Here is a 19,400-nt window from a genome sequence, read left to right on the forward strand (position 1 = left end):
ATCACCTTTCTCTTGCACTCTAATCCATTGCAGTGTCTTCTGTTATTCAATGCAGACAGAGGCCTTTCTTTAGGAAAAGGCAGCTTGGGGATAAACAAACAGTGAGACAGAAGGAGGAAAGCCAGCCACACCATGGCCTGCTGATACATTCTTTCACAATGAGCTGTTAAGAGGTTTCCAGCACTGAGGTTTAGTAACTTTAAATATGCAGCAATGCTTTTCCTCTGACTGCAGTGCAAAATGCTGGGTCTGGGTTTCCACATTAGCTGAACCCAGATGCCATGCATTTAAGACATGTTCCCCCACCTCACACTGCAGTGCTCTGAGGCTGTCAGTACAAACAAATGCCAAATAGCTATTGGTCACAGGAAAGCGAGTGCCGTGCAGAAAGCATTAAAATATTAAAGACAAACAATACTTACTCCAAGGTCAGCCCCGGAATCTGTAGCCTCTCCCGCTGGGCTTTCATGGTTCTGATATGTCACCACACTCTATTGGAACCATGACACACATTCCCTGCCAGCCTCCCGGTGATGACAGAGAGCCAAAACGAACCTCTGTAAGGACTGGACTAACAATCTCTCTAGGGGGAGGGGGATCCTGCAAGTTTGGGTCCTTCCACCTCCAGCTGCAATCAAGAGATGTCAGCCGCTCTCCTCGGGTTCACGGCAGCGCACACCGCACTGATTTCGTTAAGGGAATGAGGCTTTCAGCTCTGCATATCAAGTAACTGGTTTCTGATTTTTTCTTTTTTTTAAAAAAAGAAAGTCATTCCACTCACAGACCCAGTTTTCACCTCAGTGAAATGAAAAGTCCTTTCACCAAGCAGACCGGGGGGGAAAAAATAAAGCAACAGTATCATACTTGTAAAAGAGTTTATCTCAGCAAAAACCTCAGCTATTCCCCACCTCCCAGTGATGCTGTCAAGTAGGATCTGGCCACCCCGAGGAAGTTCCACTTATTTTTTCCTTGGTAGTTGAACAAAATCACTCATGTTCCACAAGAAAGACATGAGAATGGTGCTGAAAGAAAACAATTAGCTTTTTTCCTATATATGGCAATCATCAGAAAGAGGAATAAACTAAGCGCATTAATGTGGGGGAAGTTGAACTTGTGGTGAGGCAAAGACTTGTGTGAGCAGGCAGAATCCTACAATGGGACAATAGCAACTGGAAATGCAAGAGACAGGAGCTGGTATTTTTATTTTTGAAAGCGGATTTTTAAGAACATCACAGTGCTATACTCTTTACAAAAGCAATCAAATATGAATAATGAAGGAAAGGGAGAACATATCTTTTGGAAACCTGAAAGTTCCATCCTGTATTTATTCAAATAGCACAATTTTTCACAGTATTCATAACTTGGGACTAAGTGTACTTCCATTGTCATGTATGAAGAATGTATCTGAATCACTTCCTCTAATGCATTTTAAAATGTTTTAAAAGTTGGCAACCACGGTTTGTTAAGAAGAAATACTAGAACAAATGAAATTTCACTTTAGCAACCATTCTAATTTTCAAACACTTAAGGCTACATACACATGGCTCACCTGTGCTGAAACAACTGTGTTCTGGTAGTTATATCTAAAAGGCTATGAAGTCAAACCCCATCCTTCCACAGATGAAGAAATTGAGGGATACACTTGGTGGCAGTGCTAGGATTAGAGCCTGGTGTGTTCACTGACACCCCAAAGGAATTCACATACAGGGGAGCGGTGTGCGATTGTTCAGCTTGTGTTCTGCACAAGGGTGCTGGGCAAAGACGGGAGTGAGGGCTGAAAACCAGCCTGCTTCCCACTTTACCAAGCCTGCACTGTGGCTCCAAGCTGCTTGGAAGCCATTTTTGCCTCAGCTCTTCATGCATCTAGAGGGTCATCAGTCTCTAATTCTACAAAGGTATGGGAGCTAGAAGAGATCCACAAGATAGTCCTACAACCCTTCCTAGGTTAGGTTGGCCCCTAACCTGCCAATTTGCTCTTGGGCATTTGTTAACTAGGCACTGACTTCTTCTCTGTGGGCTCACAGAACTAAATAGTCCCCCTACCTTTTAGAGGCAACAAATCCACACTGGGAATGTAGTCACTGGCTAGAGACCATACAGAGGCAAACATAAACAGATAATCATAATTACTCTGAAAAGCGTAAGAGTAAGAAATTGTAAAGATATAATGGAACACAAAGGAGGGTGGATCAGCTTTGCTTAGGAAAATCAGGGAAAGCATGAAAGAAAGCAGGGGTGGCACAAGTCAGGTTGTGATAATAAAAAGAAAAACAAAGAAAAAAATCCACTCTATTCCCCAAAACAGAAAGCTAAATACTCTAGTTTTCGAAAACACAATCTTAGGAAACACATTAAAAACTTCTCTACACAGGTCTTAAGTGAATTTCAGTTCCATATTGCCAACAGACCACGCAATATTTTCATTTTCATTACCTTGGAATACTCCTAATTTAAAATATCCAAAAACAAACTCACCATGCCCCGCCTTCCCCCCATACAGGCTTCCTTGCTATGTACAATATCCAGACTCTCACCATTTCCCCTGCAAAGCACCCTGATCCAAAGAACATCACTCCTCGGACAGATTATCGGAATTTCCTTCTAACTGGTCTCTCCACTTTCTCCCTGGTGCCCTCTAATCTTTCTTGGCCACACACACTCCAGAGTGATCTTTTCCAGAATATGCCACTCCTGTGTTCAACACCCCCCAATAGTTTCCAATTGTAAAAGCTAGCAGAGTTGGCCCCAAATTGGGGTAATCGAGCATTGATAGGAATGACAATGGCAATGTTTTAAGACATATCCAACGTGTAAAGCCACGCATTCAAGAAGATAAAGAAAGAAGGAAGGAAGCCAGCCAGTTAGAGTCACTTTTGGGGGATACGAGGGAACCACCAGATCAGTTTTGAAAACTGGCAAAGGAAAAAAGTCAAGCACTTACCCTGGTTTCCCTATGAACTGCACTTCACAGATGGGGAAATGGTTCTCTTTGTAGAAAAGTATTCTCACTGGTGAAAAAGACTGAGTGATAAAATTAGAATATCTCTATTTTTTCAAACCTTAACAAATCAATGGATCTAGGCCATGACTTGACATCACAGAGAGAGACAACTGGGTGTTGTGTGACTCTCGATGCAACACATATGAAGTAGTCTTGCTAAAAAAGCCACATCACCCCTGAATACAACCAAACCTCTACATCTAAATACCAACTTACAGGAAATATAGGGACAAACTGATGAGGCCAGCAAAAGCAAGAAATGACTCGGTTTCATAAAAATTTTCAAATTGGGGAAATAAGAGAGATAGAGGAAGAACCTAGAAATTTTTACAAAGACTTAAGAGACATAAACTAATTGTAGTCTATGGACTTTTTTGAGTCCAGATACCAAACAGACACCTAAACACTTAGAAAATGATCCATGTAATATACATACATACCCATAAAACACCCACTGGGTATCTGATAAATACAAGGGTAATTACTTTTAAGTATAATATTGGGATAAGGATCACTTTTAATTCCCTAGCTTTTAGAGATACACATACAAATATCCACAGATAAAAATAACATGTCTAAGTTCTACTTCAAAATAATCTGCAGAGGGAGAGCTATATAAAAAAGGGAAACTGTCTATGAGCTACTCTTTATTAAACCTGGGTAATGGGCAGACAAGAGGTTCATTACACTGTTCTCTCTAGTACACATCTGAAATGCTGTCTAATAAAAAAGTGAAGAAGGGTTCTTACCATGCCTACACAGCTCCACGTGACATGCACACTCCCCTTCCCGCCTCCCTCCCTGCCCCTCGCTGTTCTTCACCTCCCACCTCACAGCCTTTGATCCTCCTGTTCCCTCTGCCTGGAACTCCTTTCCCCCTGAGATGTCCAGACAGCCTGCTCCACAATGTCTTTTAAGACTCTGACCATGCTATTTGAAATAGCAAGCCTTCCCTACACCAATGTTTCCTTCTTATCCCAAAGTATTTTTCTCCTCAGCACTTATCACCACTTACATATTTTGTATTTATTTATTATCTGTCTCCCCTATAAGAATGTTGGTTTCAAGAAGTGTGTTTTATCTCTAGTGCCAAGAACAGTCCATACAGGTATACAGTAAATATCCACCGAAGAATGCCTGAAGGACCCTCCCTAAATCACTGAAACCACCAGTGAAAGACACTCACCCACCTTTTTCTTATACTTGGAGCTCTCCGCAGTGCTAGACAGCTGAACAGTGTCAGAGCAATGACCTCAGAGAGTAGTCCCCAAGAACTGGAGAATCAGGACATGTTCAGATTCCATGAAAACTTAGAAAGGCTCCCACTGTCTGGAAGGCACAGGCCAAGGACCAGCCATACTCATGTGTGCAGGGGAGGACCTCAGGTAACACCAGAGGCATACACTCCTTCTGGGTGTGAGGCAGTGGGAGGGGAGGCACTGGTTTATCCTACTTCAGTAGGACTGAAAAGACCTGTCTACAGCAAGGCTGAAGTCCAGCAGCCTTTTATTCTTCTAGGATGGGACCACCACTGTCACAGGGGCAATATGGATTCTGAAGAAGCCCATGGCACAGCTTTAGGCTGAGTCCTTCTACTCGTCCTCTGGAGTACTGGTTCTCACCCAGGGATGCAACGTCTGAAGACAGGCTTGTTGTCATAAATGGGGAGCAGGCGGTTGCTGCTTCTGGCGTCTAGCAGGTAGACATCCTACAGTGCACGAGACAGCCCTACAACAAAGAATTATCCAATCCCAAATCAATAGTGCTGCTCGAGGAACTCTGCTGTACAGACTAGAGCCAAGTTCTGCAGGACCATCAGCATCATTAACCGGTTTTAAACATCTGGGTTGTGATTTCATTGCACTTAGCTGAGCGGAAACAAGGAGTTGTCTTATGGTTTCATTTCTCATTCCCTATTTCCATCAATAATACTATTAACCTAAGCATTTGTATATGCTTCTGTCCTGTTTTCCGGGGGAATGGCTTTTTATAGCCAGAGCCTCAGAAGTGTTTCTAAGTCACAGAACCTAATTACCAGGGCCTCCATGCCACACCCAAGCAGCAACCTAGATATGGAATTTTGCAAAGCAAGATGACCCAGACTTCATACAAAATAGGCTCCACAGCTGCTGAGGCCATGGTTCAAAGGCCGGGCTCACAGGTTCAGCCAGGTATGTGGGTCTGAGGCACACGGCAGATGGGATTTAACATAAGGATTTAGTCTTCTCAGATAAATTCAAGGGCAGAACTCTGTAGTCCAGTATTGTCTCATTTTTCCTCCTCTAGATTCAAGGTGTTTGCCAGGAATGTACACAACCTTAAGGTGAAGAGTGGCAGTGAGTATAGCTCTCCCTGAATGTTCAATTACGCATTCTTAAAAGGTGTACACAGCTAAGGAAAACTTTCAAAGAAGGTGAATTTGTTCTCTCTTCTTTTGCCAGTGACCTAATCCAATAAAAAAACCACATTATAAATGTGTCACTCTCCTTAGCTGGCACAATTCATTTCATACATTTCATTCGGCAACCCCTGTCTGGGCTGGAGAAATACAGCAATGGATGAGATAGAAAATCCCATCTATGGAGTCCCTGTAAGTCAGGGAAATGAAGAACACAAAATCATCTCCAATAAGGACAGGTGCTGAGCAGGTGCCACTACAGGTGACACAACAGGCAGTCACTCAGGGAGCAGACAGCACCCTCAGATCGGGGCCAGGAGGGCTCACTGATGCTCAAGCTTCGTTTTGCAGGATGGGAAGAAATCAGCTCATGAAAAGTCTAGAACAGCGGACCACAGGCAGAGAGAAGGGAAGCTGCAAATCCTTTGAAGCTGGGACATGGCTGGATCATCTCATGGATATAAAGAAGGCTGCGTTCTGATGTGTAGAAACGCAACAAATATTTATTGAGCATTTATATAAAGCATGGCACTATAGAGGATGCAAAGATGAATCATACTTAAGTTTGGTTCTTAGGAATTGTATCATTTGGAGAAGCAAGAGGAAGGACAGAATAAACTAAAGGAGGAATCCATTTTATGTTCTATAGGTCAAGCAGATAAAGCATCAGGTTTCGATTTTAGTGCTATCTTTAATAACTGGAATTAACTTTTCAAGCAGGCCTTTGTGAGAAGCTGTTAATGGTGTCTCAGGATTCTCCACCACCTCACAGAGCAGGTAATATGAGGTTGTCTATATGTGTTCATTCACCGAAGAACATATAGTAAGTGCTTCCTATCAGTAAGACATTAGAGAAGCCAGGTGACTCAGACAGGACCCAGTCCTAGAGGTGCTCGATGAGTAAAGATCAGGACAGAAACCTCTTCCCCTCTTCTGCCCACCTCACTTGTGCCTTCCTGTTCTTCCTTCCTTCCCCAAACCAGTAAGACCCTTTCTTGACAGGGAGGGTTTATTGTTGGTATCTATATAGCTTGTTGAAGATACCTTTAGACATATAAGGTATCAAATATATCACCTCTACATCTTTTCTCAAAAAACTACTGAAGGGTACTCTCCACCTAAACAATGAAGTAAACCATTGAAGAGAAATGCACGAGATGAGGAGAGGGTTGTGCACAGAGAGAAGCGGGCGGAATCACCAGGATGACGGTAATGGTGGTGAAAGGCCATCCCAAGAGCACAGCCACGTGGAAGACCTTGACAGCACACAGTCCAGCTTGGAATGAAAGATGGGGGGCTTGGAAAGAGGCTTTGAGAAGGGGAGAAACCAGAAAATTACCTGACATGTTTGACAATGTGCAAAGTATAAACAGGGAGATTGTAGCTCTACCGGACAGTAGTGTAAGGTTCATGATACTCTATAAACTGCAGGGAAAGGAGGGACAGAGGAATTATTTATTGATAAGAAACACAAAGTTATAAAGGTCAGGGGGAGATACAATCATTGGTGAGGAGGAGAAGGAGAAGAAAAAATACATATAGTGGAAGGCAGAATAATGACCCCTCTGAAGATATAACCCCCAGAATCTGTGAATATATTACCTTACATGGCAAAAGGGACTTTGCTGATGTGATTAAATTAAGGGTCTTGAGATGAGGAAGTTGTTCTGAATTATTTGTGTGGGTTCCTTATAAGGGAAAAGTGGCAGAGAGGGAGTGAGAGTCAGAGAAGGGGATGTGAGGGAAGCAGAGGCTGCCGTGATGCAGCAGAGTGGGGGACACAGGCAGCCTCAAGAAGTTGCAAAAGGGAAGGAGCAGACACTTCCCTAGAGCCTCCGGGAAAAAGGCAGCCTTCGATTTTAGCCATCTAAGATCCATTTCAGACCTCTGACCCCCAGACCTATAAGATAATAAATGTGTGTTCTTTTAAGACATAAAGCTTGTGGTTATTTGTCACAGTAGCAATAAGAAACTAATATATCCATAACTGAACTAATGTGAACAGTGAATATTGACTTAACTAAAATCATACTGTAAGAGTGATGCAACTTGGTAAGTTGGGGAATGGAAAACTGAAGTAGAAGAGGTAAACTGAAAGATAAATTCTCATGTTCTATAACAGGAAGTCAACATATAATGTACACAACTGATAAGTAAAAGAGCAATATAAATGCATTATTCTGAACTATGGAGACCATTAGTATAAAACAAAGTACTCCGAGCATTAATGAGTTCTCTCAGGGAAGCAGTCCTAGAGGGTAGTTGGAGGGGGAGGTGATGCAAATCCTATAGTTTTTCATAAGCCTGTTAGTACTATGGAACCTTAAAACTATCTGTATACATTATTTTGATGAGAATGAAATTAATTTTAAAAAGAAAGAAAAGATAGCTGCCAGAGATACCAGTAATCCCTTGCTGTATCTCTGGATTTTACTTTATTCACTTTTATTGAAACATTGCCTAATTTCCACACACTTGTTATCTGTCGTAGAAGCTACGCAGACAAGAACAGAACTCTGAGCATGAATGAAATCGTCTCATTATGAGCCACAGATCAAGGCATGCTTGGAGATGGACACCCGAACTATGTGGTCATGTGACCCAACAAGTCCCTCTTCTTAGGCCAGTGTGGACTAGATATTCTGCCACTTGTGACACTAAAAATTATCAAGTGATATAACCTGCAAGTTTTGTCAGTGCAAAAATATTTTCTTCAGTTTAACCACTTTCCTTTCCATGTGAGAAAATAAAACAAGTATACAGGGTGACAGAACCTTGAGACCTAATTTTAAAATATGCTGCAAGAGTTCTCCTACTTGGAATAGCCCTGAACTGGAAATAACCCAAACGCCCACCAACAGTAGAATGGTTGAAATATTACGGTGCATTTATGTAACAGAATACTACATAACAATGAGAATGAACCACCTAACTGTGTAGGAAGGTGGAAGAATCTCACCTGCTCAATGTTGAGGCAGAGCGTGACTACCCTGTGGGAACACAACATGGCGCCGCCAGTGTGGAGAATGGTAGGGCAATTCCCTAAATAATTAAACACAGAACTGCCATCTGGGTACACATACATAAGAAATGAAAGAGACTTGAATAGATGTTTGTACAACCAGGATCATAGCAGCATTACTCATAATAGCCCAAAGGTGGAAGCAACCCAGGTGCCCATCAATAGAGGAAAAGATTAAATATGTTAGAGACACAAAAAGGAAGGAAACTCTGAATAAGCTGTAACCTGGATGAACCCTGAAGATATGCTAAGTAAAATAAACCAGCCACAAAGGGACAAACATCATATGATTCCACTTGCATGAGGTTCCATGTGAATAGTGAGTCAAATTCACAGAGACAGAAAGTGGAAGGGTGGCAGCCAGCGGCTGGAAGGAGGGGCACTTGGGGAGTTTGGGTTCAAGGGGTATGGAATCTAGTTTGGAAAAATGAAGAAGTTCTGTTGATGTACAGTGCGACATCTGCACAACAACGTGAGGATCCTTAATGTCACAGAACTGTACTATTAAAATAGCCCAAATGGTAACTTCTATATTATGTTTATTTAACCACAAATTTAAGAAATGAAAAGAAGAAAGTGTACCGATTCTATGACTCTACTAATATGAAGTTCGAAATCAGACAAAACCAATCTATATTATTAGAAGTCAGGATAGGGACTGTGGAGTGGGGCGGGGACATGCCGGGTGGTAGTGACATGAAGTACAAAGGGGATTTCTGAGGTACAAGTAACAATCTTTCTTGACCTAAGTGCTGGTCCCAAGGATGCGCAGTTTGTGAAAATTCTTCCAACTTGTGAATCTGGGGATTCCTCAAAGTCGCAAGCTGCATCTCTCATACAAGCAAAGAATCTATTTTAGAGGTTTTACAGCTTTCTCACACACTCCTCAAATATACTGGCTCTTTTTAAATAGTTATTTTTAGTCTGCATCATTCTATGTAGCATCTGAGGCAATACATAAAAATACACACATATGCTCCTCAAAAACTACCTGTTATATTAACAGTGAAGTAAAAAAGTAAATTAAATCAGAATGAGAGAAAACAGAAAATGGAATAAAAGGAAAAGTCCGTAAGAAAATACAAATTCATATATAAACAGAAAATAATATGATCCTAATGTAAAGGGGTAAATTTGACAGAGCTATCTGTGATGACTAAGATAATAGGCATACTTCATTTTATTGTGCTCACTTTATTGTACTTCACAGACATTGTGTTTTCTTTACAAACTGAGGGTTTGGGCAGCCCTGCATCAAGTAAGTCTATCTACACCATTTTCCCAAAGGCATTTGCTCATTCTGTGTTTCTGTGACACATCTGGGTAATTCTCACAATATTTCAAACTTTTTCATTATTATTATATTTGTTATAGTGATCTTGATGAACTATTGTAATTGTTTTGGAGCACTGTGAACTGCACCTGTGTAAGACAGTGAACTTATTAAGTGTGTACATTTTGACTGTTCCACTGACTGACTGTTTCCGTCACTCCTCTCCCTCCCCTCTCATGCTTCCTTATTCCCTGAGACAAAACAATATTGAAATTAGGCCAATTAACGACCCTACGATGACCTCTATGTGTTCCAATGAAAGGAAGAGTCACATATCTCTCACTTTAAATCAAAAGCTAGAAGTGATTAAGCTCAGTGAGGAAGGCTTGAAAGCCTAGACAGGCCAAAAGCTGGGCCTCTTATGCCAAATGGTTAGCCAGGTGTGAATGCACAGACAAAGCTCTCGAAGGAAATTAAAAGTGTTACTCCAGCAGACACATGAATGGTAAGAAAGCAAAACAGCCTCATTGCTGATATGGAGAAAGTTTTAGTGGTCTGGAGGGAAGATCAAACATTCCATTAAGCCAAAGCCTAATCCAGAGCAGAGTCCAAACTCCCTTCAATTCTATGAAGGCCTAGAGAGGTGAGGAAGCTGCAGAAGAAAAGTGTAAAGCTGGCAGAAACTGGTTCATGGCGTTCAAGGAAAGAAGCCATCTCCATTACACAGAAGTGCAGGCGAAGCAGCAAGAGATGACGTAGACGCTGCAACAGGTCATACAGAAGACTTAGCTGAGATCATTGATGAAAGTAGCTACCTGGAATAACAGATTTTCAGTGTAGACAAAATAGCCTTATGTTGGAACAAGACACCATCTAGGATTTTCATTGCTACAACTTTCATAGATAGGAGAAGTCAATGCCTGATTTCAGAGCTTCAAAGGTCAGGCTCTCTTGTTAGGGGCTAATGCAGTTGGTGACTTTAATGCTCACTTAATGCTTGACAATTCCAGGGCCCTTAAAAAATAATACTAAATCTACTCTGCCTGTGCTCTATAAGTGGAACAACAAAGGCTGGATGACAGCACACCTGTTTACACCATGGTTTACCAAATATTTTAAGCCCACTGTTGAGGGCTACTGCTCAGAAAAAAAACTTTCAAAATATTACTGCTCACTGACAATGCATCTGGTCACCCCAGAGCTCTGATGGAGACGGACAAGATCAATGTTATTTTCATACCTGCTAACACAACATCCATTCTGTGGCCTACAGATCAAAGAGTCATTTAGACTTTCAAGTATTATTGAAGAAATACAATTTGCAAAGGCTGTAGCTGCCATAGTGATTCTTCTAATGGATCTGGGCAAAGTAAATTGAAAACACTCTGGAAAGCATTCATCATTCTAGATGCCATTAAGAATATTCATAACTCATGGGAAAAGGTCAAAATATCAACATGAACAGGAGTTTGGAAGAAGTTGATTCCAGCCCTCATGGACAACTTTGAGGGATTCAAGACTTCAGTGGATGAAGCAGAATTAGAAGTTTGACTGAATAGCTGCAATCTCATGATTAAACTTGAATGGGTGAGGAGTTGCTTCTTCTAGAAGCATGAGCAAAGAAATTGGTTCCTGGAGATGGAACCTACTCCTAGTGAAGATACTGTGAAGATTGTTTGAGATGACTGATTCCAATTTTGAAAGAAGTTCTACTTGTGGGTAAAATGCTATCAAACGGCATTGCATGCTACAGAAAAATCATTCAAGACAGGAAGATTCAACTGGTGCGGCAAACTTCACTGTCATCTTACTTCATGTAATTGCCAAAGCCACCCCAGCCTTCAGCAACTGCCACCCTGATCAGTCAGCAACCATCAACACTGAGACAAGGCCCTCCACCTGCAAAAAGATTATGCTTGCTGAAAGCTCAGATAAATAGCATTATTGCAATAATGTGTTTTTTAATTAAGGTATATACATTTTTTAGACATAATGCTATTGCACACTTACTGACTACAGTATAAACATAACTTTTATATGCACTGGGAAACCAAAACACGTACTTGAGTTGCTTTAGTGCAGTGCTCTGGAGCCCACCCTGCAGTATCTCTGAGGTATGACTGCACTTCCCCAGCATTACAAAGGAAGTGACTGAGCCAGGATTGTAAATCTGATTCTCTGACCCCAATTACTTCATTCTTGTTATTGAAGTCCCCTACACTTTTCCAGATCATAAAGTACAGACATTGAATTATCTGACAAAGTGATTTCAGGAGCATTTTTCTAGGTAATTTATTTAACATATTTAATTCACAACAAAAATGATTTTCAACAGCATAAAGTCAGATATTGGATATGTAACCCAAAAGGTACACTGGGGGAAATTTTTGAAAAACTCTGTCAAAAATGACCAATAGACAAAAAATTAAGTTTGATACAGGACTTGTGAAAAAGCTTCGCAAACTGTAAAGCACTCTCTTAGAGGTCATAACTGATAAAAAAAAAAACACATGTAAGAGCTCTTCTATTTCCATACTCAACATTGTGATTATCTCCTACTTGAATAAATTATCAGGGACATGGAGTATAGCATCATGCTTTACTACTTTCCATTTTGGTTAGTCCCTTAATTTCATGTGGTCTGATTTGTTACCAGCCTCACCATCTTCTTTCAAGAGCTCAACCCACATTAACAGAGTTCCTTATTAGAGAAAGGCCCTCTTTAATAGGCTATCCTAATGATGTCTGATTTTTAATAATTTTTAATTTTCAGGCTATGAATTACACAAGTAAGGCATTTTTCACACAAGTTCCCTGATAATTTTATAAATAATAGATGCGAAATCTGTCCACTTCCAGGATTCTGGTTGACCAATGAAAGAGGAATGGTGTCTCTATTCCCTCATTCTACATGCACTTGATAACTGTGTCCTTCACAGCAGATGCACATTCTGAACCCATAATTTAAGAGACACTTATGGTGAGGATGAAGGATGAGAGGTGTTCCTTTTCCCCTTCAAAGAGTAAAAGGAAAGAAATCTGAGAACATTTCTGAGGCTCGGGAAAAAAAAGATTTCTTCTCTGATCCATGATCTTAAGAGTAATTCACAGAAAAGGATTTCTTTTTTGAACCTAAGACCAAGAACACTCAGGTGAGTCAGAATTATAGAGACTTAAAAGAGGTAATGTGAAGATTCATAAATGCAAGAAAAATCTTATCTTTAAAATAGGGAGAATGATAAATTTTAAACAATTGAAAGGAGGAAAAATTAATATATCATAATTAGTGAATTTTAAACATAAAAGGCCATATGCAATAGTCAAGCTCTTTTAAGGAAATGTTTTCAACATGTATGGGTTTTAAAACATGGGTAGGACAATGTGAAAGGGGCACAGATGTCTGCATCATCACTGAAGGCCTTATTCTTTGAAAAATCCTTATCTTTCTGAAATTTTCACCCCCAGTAAGTCTCACATACTTCCAAGTCAAGCATACCCTTTAGTTATTATAAAATGCCCTGATGACCTGACAACTCATAATAGATGAATCAGATATCTGTGTTTCTCTGCCACTCAAAGTCATGGTAAGAAAATATTAAGAATTACATGACTGGGTACAATGCATGCCGTGGAGGCCAGAGAGCAATGAAATAATAAGTGGTATTTCTTAAAGACACTGCATATTTGATAACTATCATTCCTTTAGCAAACATTTATTGAATACTTACTATGTGCCAAGTACTGGAAATAATAAAGAAAATCATTATTTCCTGGCTTTATTATAAAATGTTTTATTGACTTAAAAATAGAATTTCATGGAAAACATTTTATTGGCTATATTCTGGTGGAAGAAAGAAAGAGAAGAGGGACAAGTTGGCCCAAACTTATTTGTTTTAACAGAAGTCTTTATATTTTCATCCTGATATTCCAGGTTTTACTAAACAATAAGAAAGTTGAACTGGCAGGCTGGAAAGACTAAGGCTTTGTGGATACCAAAGCTGTTTGTACTTCACACACTTTGTGTGAACGAAAGAGAAAATGAGGCCTTACTCCTCTCTCTTTCAATTAGCTAAGCAAAGCAAAGAGAATTATATGGTGCTGTTAATACCATAATTTCACATCTTTATCAACGTTTATTTTTTTACAAGTTCTTAAAAAGAATATGCCCTATCTCATCTACTTCAGAGTCAACTGTTTTTTTTCTTCAGCTTGTAAGAGCTGCCCACCAAATACAAAGAAGCTGGGCCTGCTTGGCATCATGAACCCAAAGAAGAAAACCAAAGAGAATACAGTTAAAAACACAAATACCACTTTCTGGTAACCTGAACATCCCTCTATAATTACCATCTCTTCCAGAAATTGATAAATACAATCATAATCTGTCAGTGTAAATACAGCACCTTTTTAGAATACTAGGAAATACTGAAATTAAGCATCTCATACAAGCTAGAGATCAACGAACTATGCAAGAATATCAAGTGATCACTGCCATAAATGTGGAATGGGTCACCTGCAAATACAAAATGTGTTCTAAAGAAATGTACTTAAAACCACATTGCGAACTGTTGATTTTCTCTTGAGGAGAACTTGAAAACATTTTTAAAATTATAATATTTGGGATGATCATTATTATCTTCTAAAGAATTTTTTTTCGTTTACCAATGTTTATTTAGGAGAACGTTATTTCCAAAACTTTTGAAAACATTAACATTATTAATTTTTAGTATTGTACTGTAACATTGGGCACTTATGAGTCAATTTCATATACTTCCACCTATTGCCATTCTTACCCCCATTTTACAAGTAAGAAAAGGGAGGGAAAAAAATGTAGTAATTAAGTTGTCCTAGGTCACCCAGCTAGGAAGAAAAGAGAACCTTTAATAGCATGCCTTGGATAATTTATTGAGATTGCCTTCTGTAGCCTAAGAAAGGATCGATTTGACAAATGATTTTTAAGTACTGGAAGGTGGCATGGGAAGATATAGTCTACATTTATAGTGTATTACACTAAGTATAGATCCATTCAAATCCTAATTAACTTTATTTTTATTTACTTGACCTAATTCTGATAACATTGTTAAAATACCTGCTAATTCCCAAAATGCAAGTGCCTCTTAGAACAGTGTATTACATGTTTTTGGCTTTTAGGATTGTTGAAGCACAGCATTTGTTTTGAACTAAACGGGACACTTGCAGAGGGTTGGCATGGCATCTTATTCAAACCCTACACAGTGGCTCTATGTCACATGGAACTACTCTCTGTCACATAGTAATTCACTCAAAGCTTGTTGATCTTAACTCAGATTGCTCCTATTTCTGAAATGAGTATCTTCATTCTCAAGTGGTACACTTGTTTCTAATCCCTACTACTTCTATGTTCAACCATTTTATCACAATATTTATCATTTGTCCCCAATATCCTTTCCCTTCATATATATTATTAATTATAAATAGTTCATACTCTTTGAATTATTCTGGTTTTTGGGGGGTGGTAACATCTAAAATTTATTGCTTGGTTAGCACTGTAATTTAAACATATGTAAAGGATCTATGGTTTTGACTGCTTGAAAAACCCTGTGATGAAAGAGAACTGCCCAAATTTTAACTTATACGAATGCTTTTCTTCTACTTTCCCAAATTAAAACATTTAACTCAAATGTCACTTGCTCAAAGAGGTCTCCCCTGACCTCCTAATCTAAATTAGATCCCCAATTATCCTCATCTAGAACATTCTGCTCTTTTCCTTCAGGGCATCTATCATGATCAGGGTACATTTTAAATAATATATATTAATATAAACCCCAAAAGGGCAGAGGTCATGTCTTTACTCTTCATTTTATAATAAATGCTTGATTAGCACAGTGCTTACACATAGGGAGCATTCAATAAATACTTGATGAAGTAGTTCATTAATAATTAACAAAGATTATTAAAAGTATAGTCACAGGGGTGAAGGCATCAAACTCAACTGGGAGATTACTTCTAGAATGCTTATTTACCATTCTGGACTAGATAAATCAGAATTACTCTGGGCTATCTTGAGAAATCCAACACGCCATGTTTTACTCAACTCAACTCAGGCCAGTGATACAGACAGCATCACCTGTAAACAGCAGTAAAAGTCACATAGCTTAGAAAGTGCTTTGCCCTGCCCTGGGCCAGGGGCAGTACTGGAAAGAGGCAACATAAAGCCTTTGGGTATCAGGAGGTAGAAATGTATTAGTATAAAACCACAAATTATGATTATTCTGTCATCATGCTAAACAGCAGAGAGCAACTCAAGAGGAACCTCTGGTGACATCACGCAGAGATTTATATGTGAATAGCTGTAATGCTGCCCCCTTCCCCAGAGAACCTGAAACCTGGAATCAGATTGCATGTATCTCTTACACCCCCACAGTCCAAGAGAACTCAGCCTTTGGTTCCATGACAAATAACCCGACTCAGAATGGGACATGGGTTCTCATCTTAACCTTTCCTAGGCTCTCTTCTCAGGCAACTTGGGAGCTCAAGTCCTGTAAGGCGCCAGTCTCCATCACCCTGTCCCCTTCTTTACAGATGTGCTGCTCAGAATGGAATGGCACCTGTGACACTTGAGGACAGTTACTTCATATGAGAAACCTATCATCTTTGTATCTTGCAGAGAGAAATTTTTAAAAAAAGGCCTCAGACCACAAAATAATCAAATAAATGCTAATGTATCTTTACCAATTTCAGTCACGACTTGCGTCCACATGTCACAGGCTATTGTCCTCAAAGAGAATTCTTGAGACCCAACATTAATTGTGAAATGTACCATGATCTCAGATCCAAGCTAAAATGCAACTTTCTTTTCTGTAGGGCCCTTAACCAGGCTTTAGTAACACATACAAGCACTCAGGATTATTCTGTCACCTGACATAGAAAATGCTTTGTAGGATGCGCAAGGTTTACAGCAGAGAAGAGCCTGTCGTATAGTAACTCCATTATAATAATTCTTCTAGAAAGAAAACACTGCAGGAAAAAGCGTTTAGTAAAGCGAGTGGGAGGCTAGTTTCCAATACCTAGATTGCAAAGTAGAGAGCTTAAAAAACCTGCAATCCCTAAGTAGTCAGAGAATAGTGCTAACTCACTCCCTTTTGATTTCCATAAAAGTAGGCTTGAGATTTGATGTACTTAATGAGAGAGGAAGAAGAGATAGAAACATTCATACATTTTCTTTATGCAGAGATGGACATGAAATAGGAATTAAAAGAAAAGCTGTGTTCCTTTAGTTCAATGTTCCTTTGACAGGTCAGGATCAGGCAGAAACTCAGGTCTGATCCAAACCCTAGAGGGACCATAAAAGTCACCCAGAAAAAAATATATATCCATTTTCCAGAGTCCTACTTCTTCTAGGGCAGAAACAACAATAAAGAATTCAGAGGTGAAAAGAATTAGTACATCATAAAAAATAGGGAAGAAAAATAAAATACTCTCACATTGACTGTCCCTAAGAGAATTTACTCACATACTTAAATTTATGCAGCAAATTAGCAGGAGCCTCATAAATACTGGACCCATAATGAAGCTGTAATCATTCATTTTATTTACATTTCATTAGGGGGCACTATAGTAATGATCTTCGAAAGATTTCACTGCAGCCAATGAAAAAGGAAGTGGACAACCTAAGGGGGGGGCGGGCATAAAAAGAGAATGCCATTTGTCCCAAAGGCACAGAATTATTAAAAACAATCTGCTTAAAAAGTTACTATGTCCTTTCTATGCATTTCCCACTCGTAATTGCTTTCTAAATTACTTTTGCTCCACAACATTATATGCAAGGTGTATTTGACTAAAGAATTCAGGCTGAACTTTGAGCATTACATGGGAAACAAACAAACTTCCGTGAAATAGAGGCTGCAACAGTAATTTCTGATACACCTAGAATATTCGCCACTTGTCATTTAGTGTTGGCAAAATCCATGACCACCTTTCAGACACCTACATAGCAATTTGAATAGCTGTACCGGAGGGCAGAGCAGCAATACAGTGAATAAAACACCCAGCACCCACAGCATTCCTTCGAAGGCTGTTGGCCATACATTTCAAATAACCTGAAATGAAGATCAAAATGGAATAGAATGCACTTATTTATTTTACCTGAGGCAATGAATGAAAAGGAAGTAAAATTTAAGGTTAAAAAAAAAAGTTTAAATGTAGGCAAACATCAATACTTCGGTCCTAACATCCATTAAGCTCAATAATTTCATCAAAGTCACGAAGCATGGCACTAAGTTATAAAACTGAAGCCAAAGCAACAAAGAGAGTTAAAGAAAAATAAACCCAGCAATTCCTTCCTCTCTCTTTCCAATTCTCAGTCACCTTCAATCTGACCTTCCCCAGACACAGTTCATCCTGTATTCCAGTCATGAGCATCATCTTGATTCTCTTCAATAATGTCAGCTTGAGAGTGGCTCCTTTTTCCTGTGGGGATTCCCTGGGAACCGTTCATGTTTCTCCCTCTTTTCCAAGCATGCTTTAAAGACAGGAAGAACGTGATGGAACTCAAGATGGGATGCAGAGAAAAAGGGAGGCTGCATCATTTTGAAACTATTTTCCTTAACATGTGGATACTAGTTTGACATAAGCCTTATAAGCCATCTTTCTATTCAGACTTAAAAGAACATGGTTAAAGAAAACTGCAGGATCAAAATAGTTGTCAAATACTTGCACACACAACCTACTGTATAAGTGTAATTGATGCTAGAGTTCTTGTTCACGGAGTTGAAGAATTAACTTCACAAACCCTCAAGATAGGAGAGCAAGTGAGAGGCTTTTATTTAGAGAGAAAGCAAGAGGACAGAGCTCCTGGCTCAGGCCAGGAGGGGACAAGAGAGCCCTGGGGTGGTGCTGTTGTCTAGGGGTTTTATAGGCGGTTGAGAGACAGAGGGCTAGGGATATACACTTGCTAAATGGTCCCAAAATGTTTACCTTTGAAGAAACAAAGTTTTTTATTAGTCTTCCTGGTTATTTAAAAGAAATTTACCACTATGATTTCCTCCCAGGATAGCAGCTTCCAGTCTGGGAGCATATCACTCAAGGCTGCCTGCTTTGCTCCCAAGGTGGGCTGAGTTATTGTGTTTGTTAAAGAGTATGTTAAGAAAGTTACTTTTTAACAAATTGGGTTTTAAAATGCAATCTTATTTTCAGGATGTAATCCTTTGTTTGTTTTGGGCTTGCTTGTTAAATTGCCCAGGTGGCAAATCACTTGACTAGGGCTGGAGGAAGAAAAGCAGCACCTGTAAAGTCAGAAAAATAAGCTGGAGCACTGTGACCTAATCGTTCTGAGACCTAAGTTTTACTCCTTTGTGAAAAGGAGCTCATGACAAGTGCTGAGCAACCAGGAGGGAGTCAATGAGTGCTCAAGTATTTCTTTCCCCATTGTAAAGTTTTTCTTAAAATACATGTTAACATGTTTTTCATGTTTCTCACTTTATGCCAGCACTGTACTGAGGAGGAGAGGGACGATCCCAGTAAATGGGATTGAGGAAGTGAGGAATGGAAGAAAAGTTATTTCTGAGTAGCAAAGAAGATAATGCTAACGATCACAGTATAAGACCAAGGACCCAAATACTTCAATTTTATGAATTTCTAAAAGCAAAGACGGTAGTAGCATAGCTCAGAGGCAAGGATTACCAAAGAAAAAGACATTGCTGTGAAGAGAAATAAAAAAAATTTTCATTGA

General features: G+C 39.5%; 1 protein-coding gene across 16 annotated transcripts in view; it reads right to left on the reverse strand.

Annotated features, from left to right (window-relative positions):
- MAST4 (microtubule associated serine/threonine kinase family member 4) overlaps window positions 1–19,400 on the reverse strand; it is a 525,532-nt gene that overhangs the window by 194,411 nt on the left and 311,721 nt on the right. The window contains exon 1 of one of the 16 annotated variants that reach the window (XM_037026099.2): window positions 423–3,779. The exons of the other annotated variants lie outside the window; for them this stretch is intronic. Coding sequence (XP_036881994.2) covers window positions 423–469 — 47 coding nt within the window. The 5' untranslated portion in view covers window positions 470–3,779. Of the gene's footprint in view, window positions 1–422; window positions 3,780–19,400 lie in introns of those variants that run through there. 16 annotated transcript variants of the gene reach the window in all.

The sequence above is a fragment of the Manis javanica genome, chromosome 1, assembly GCF_040802235.1.
Source record: "Manis javanica isolate MJ-LG chromosome 1, MJ_LKY, whole genome shotgun sequence".
Taxonomy (NCBI): Eukaryota; Metazoa; Chordata; class Mammalia; order Pholidota; family Manidae; genus Manis; species Manis javanica.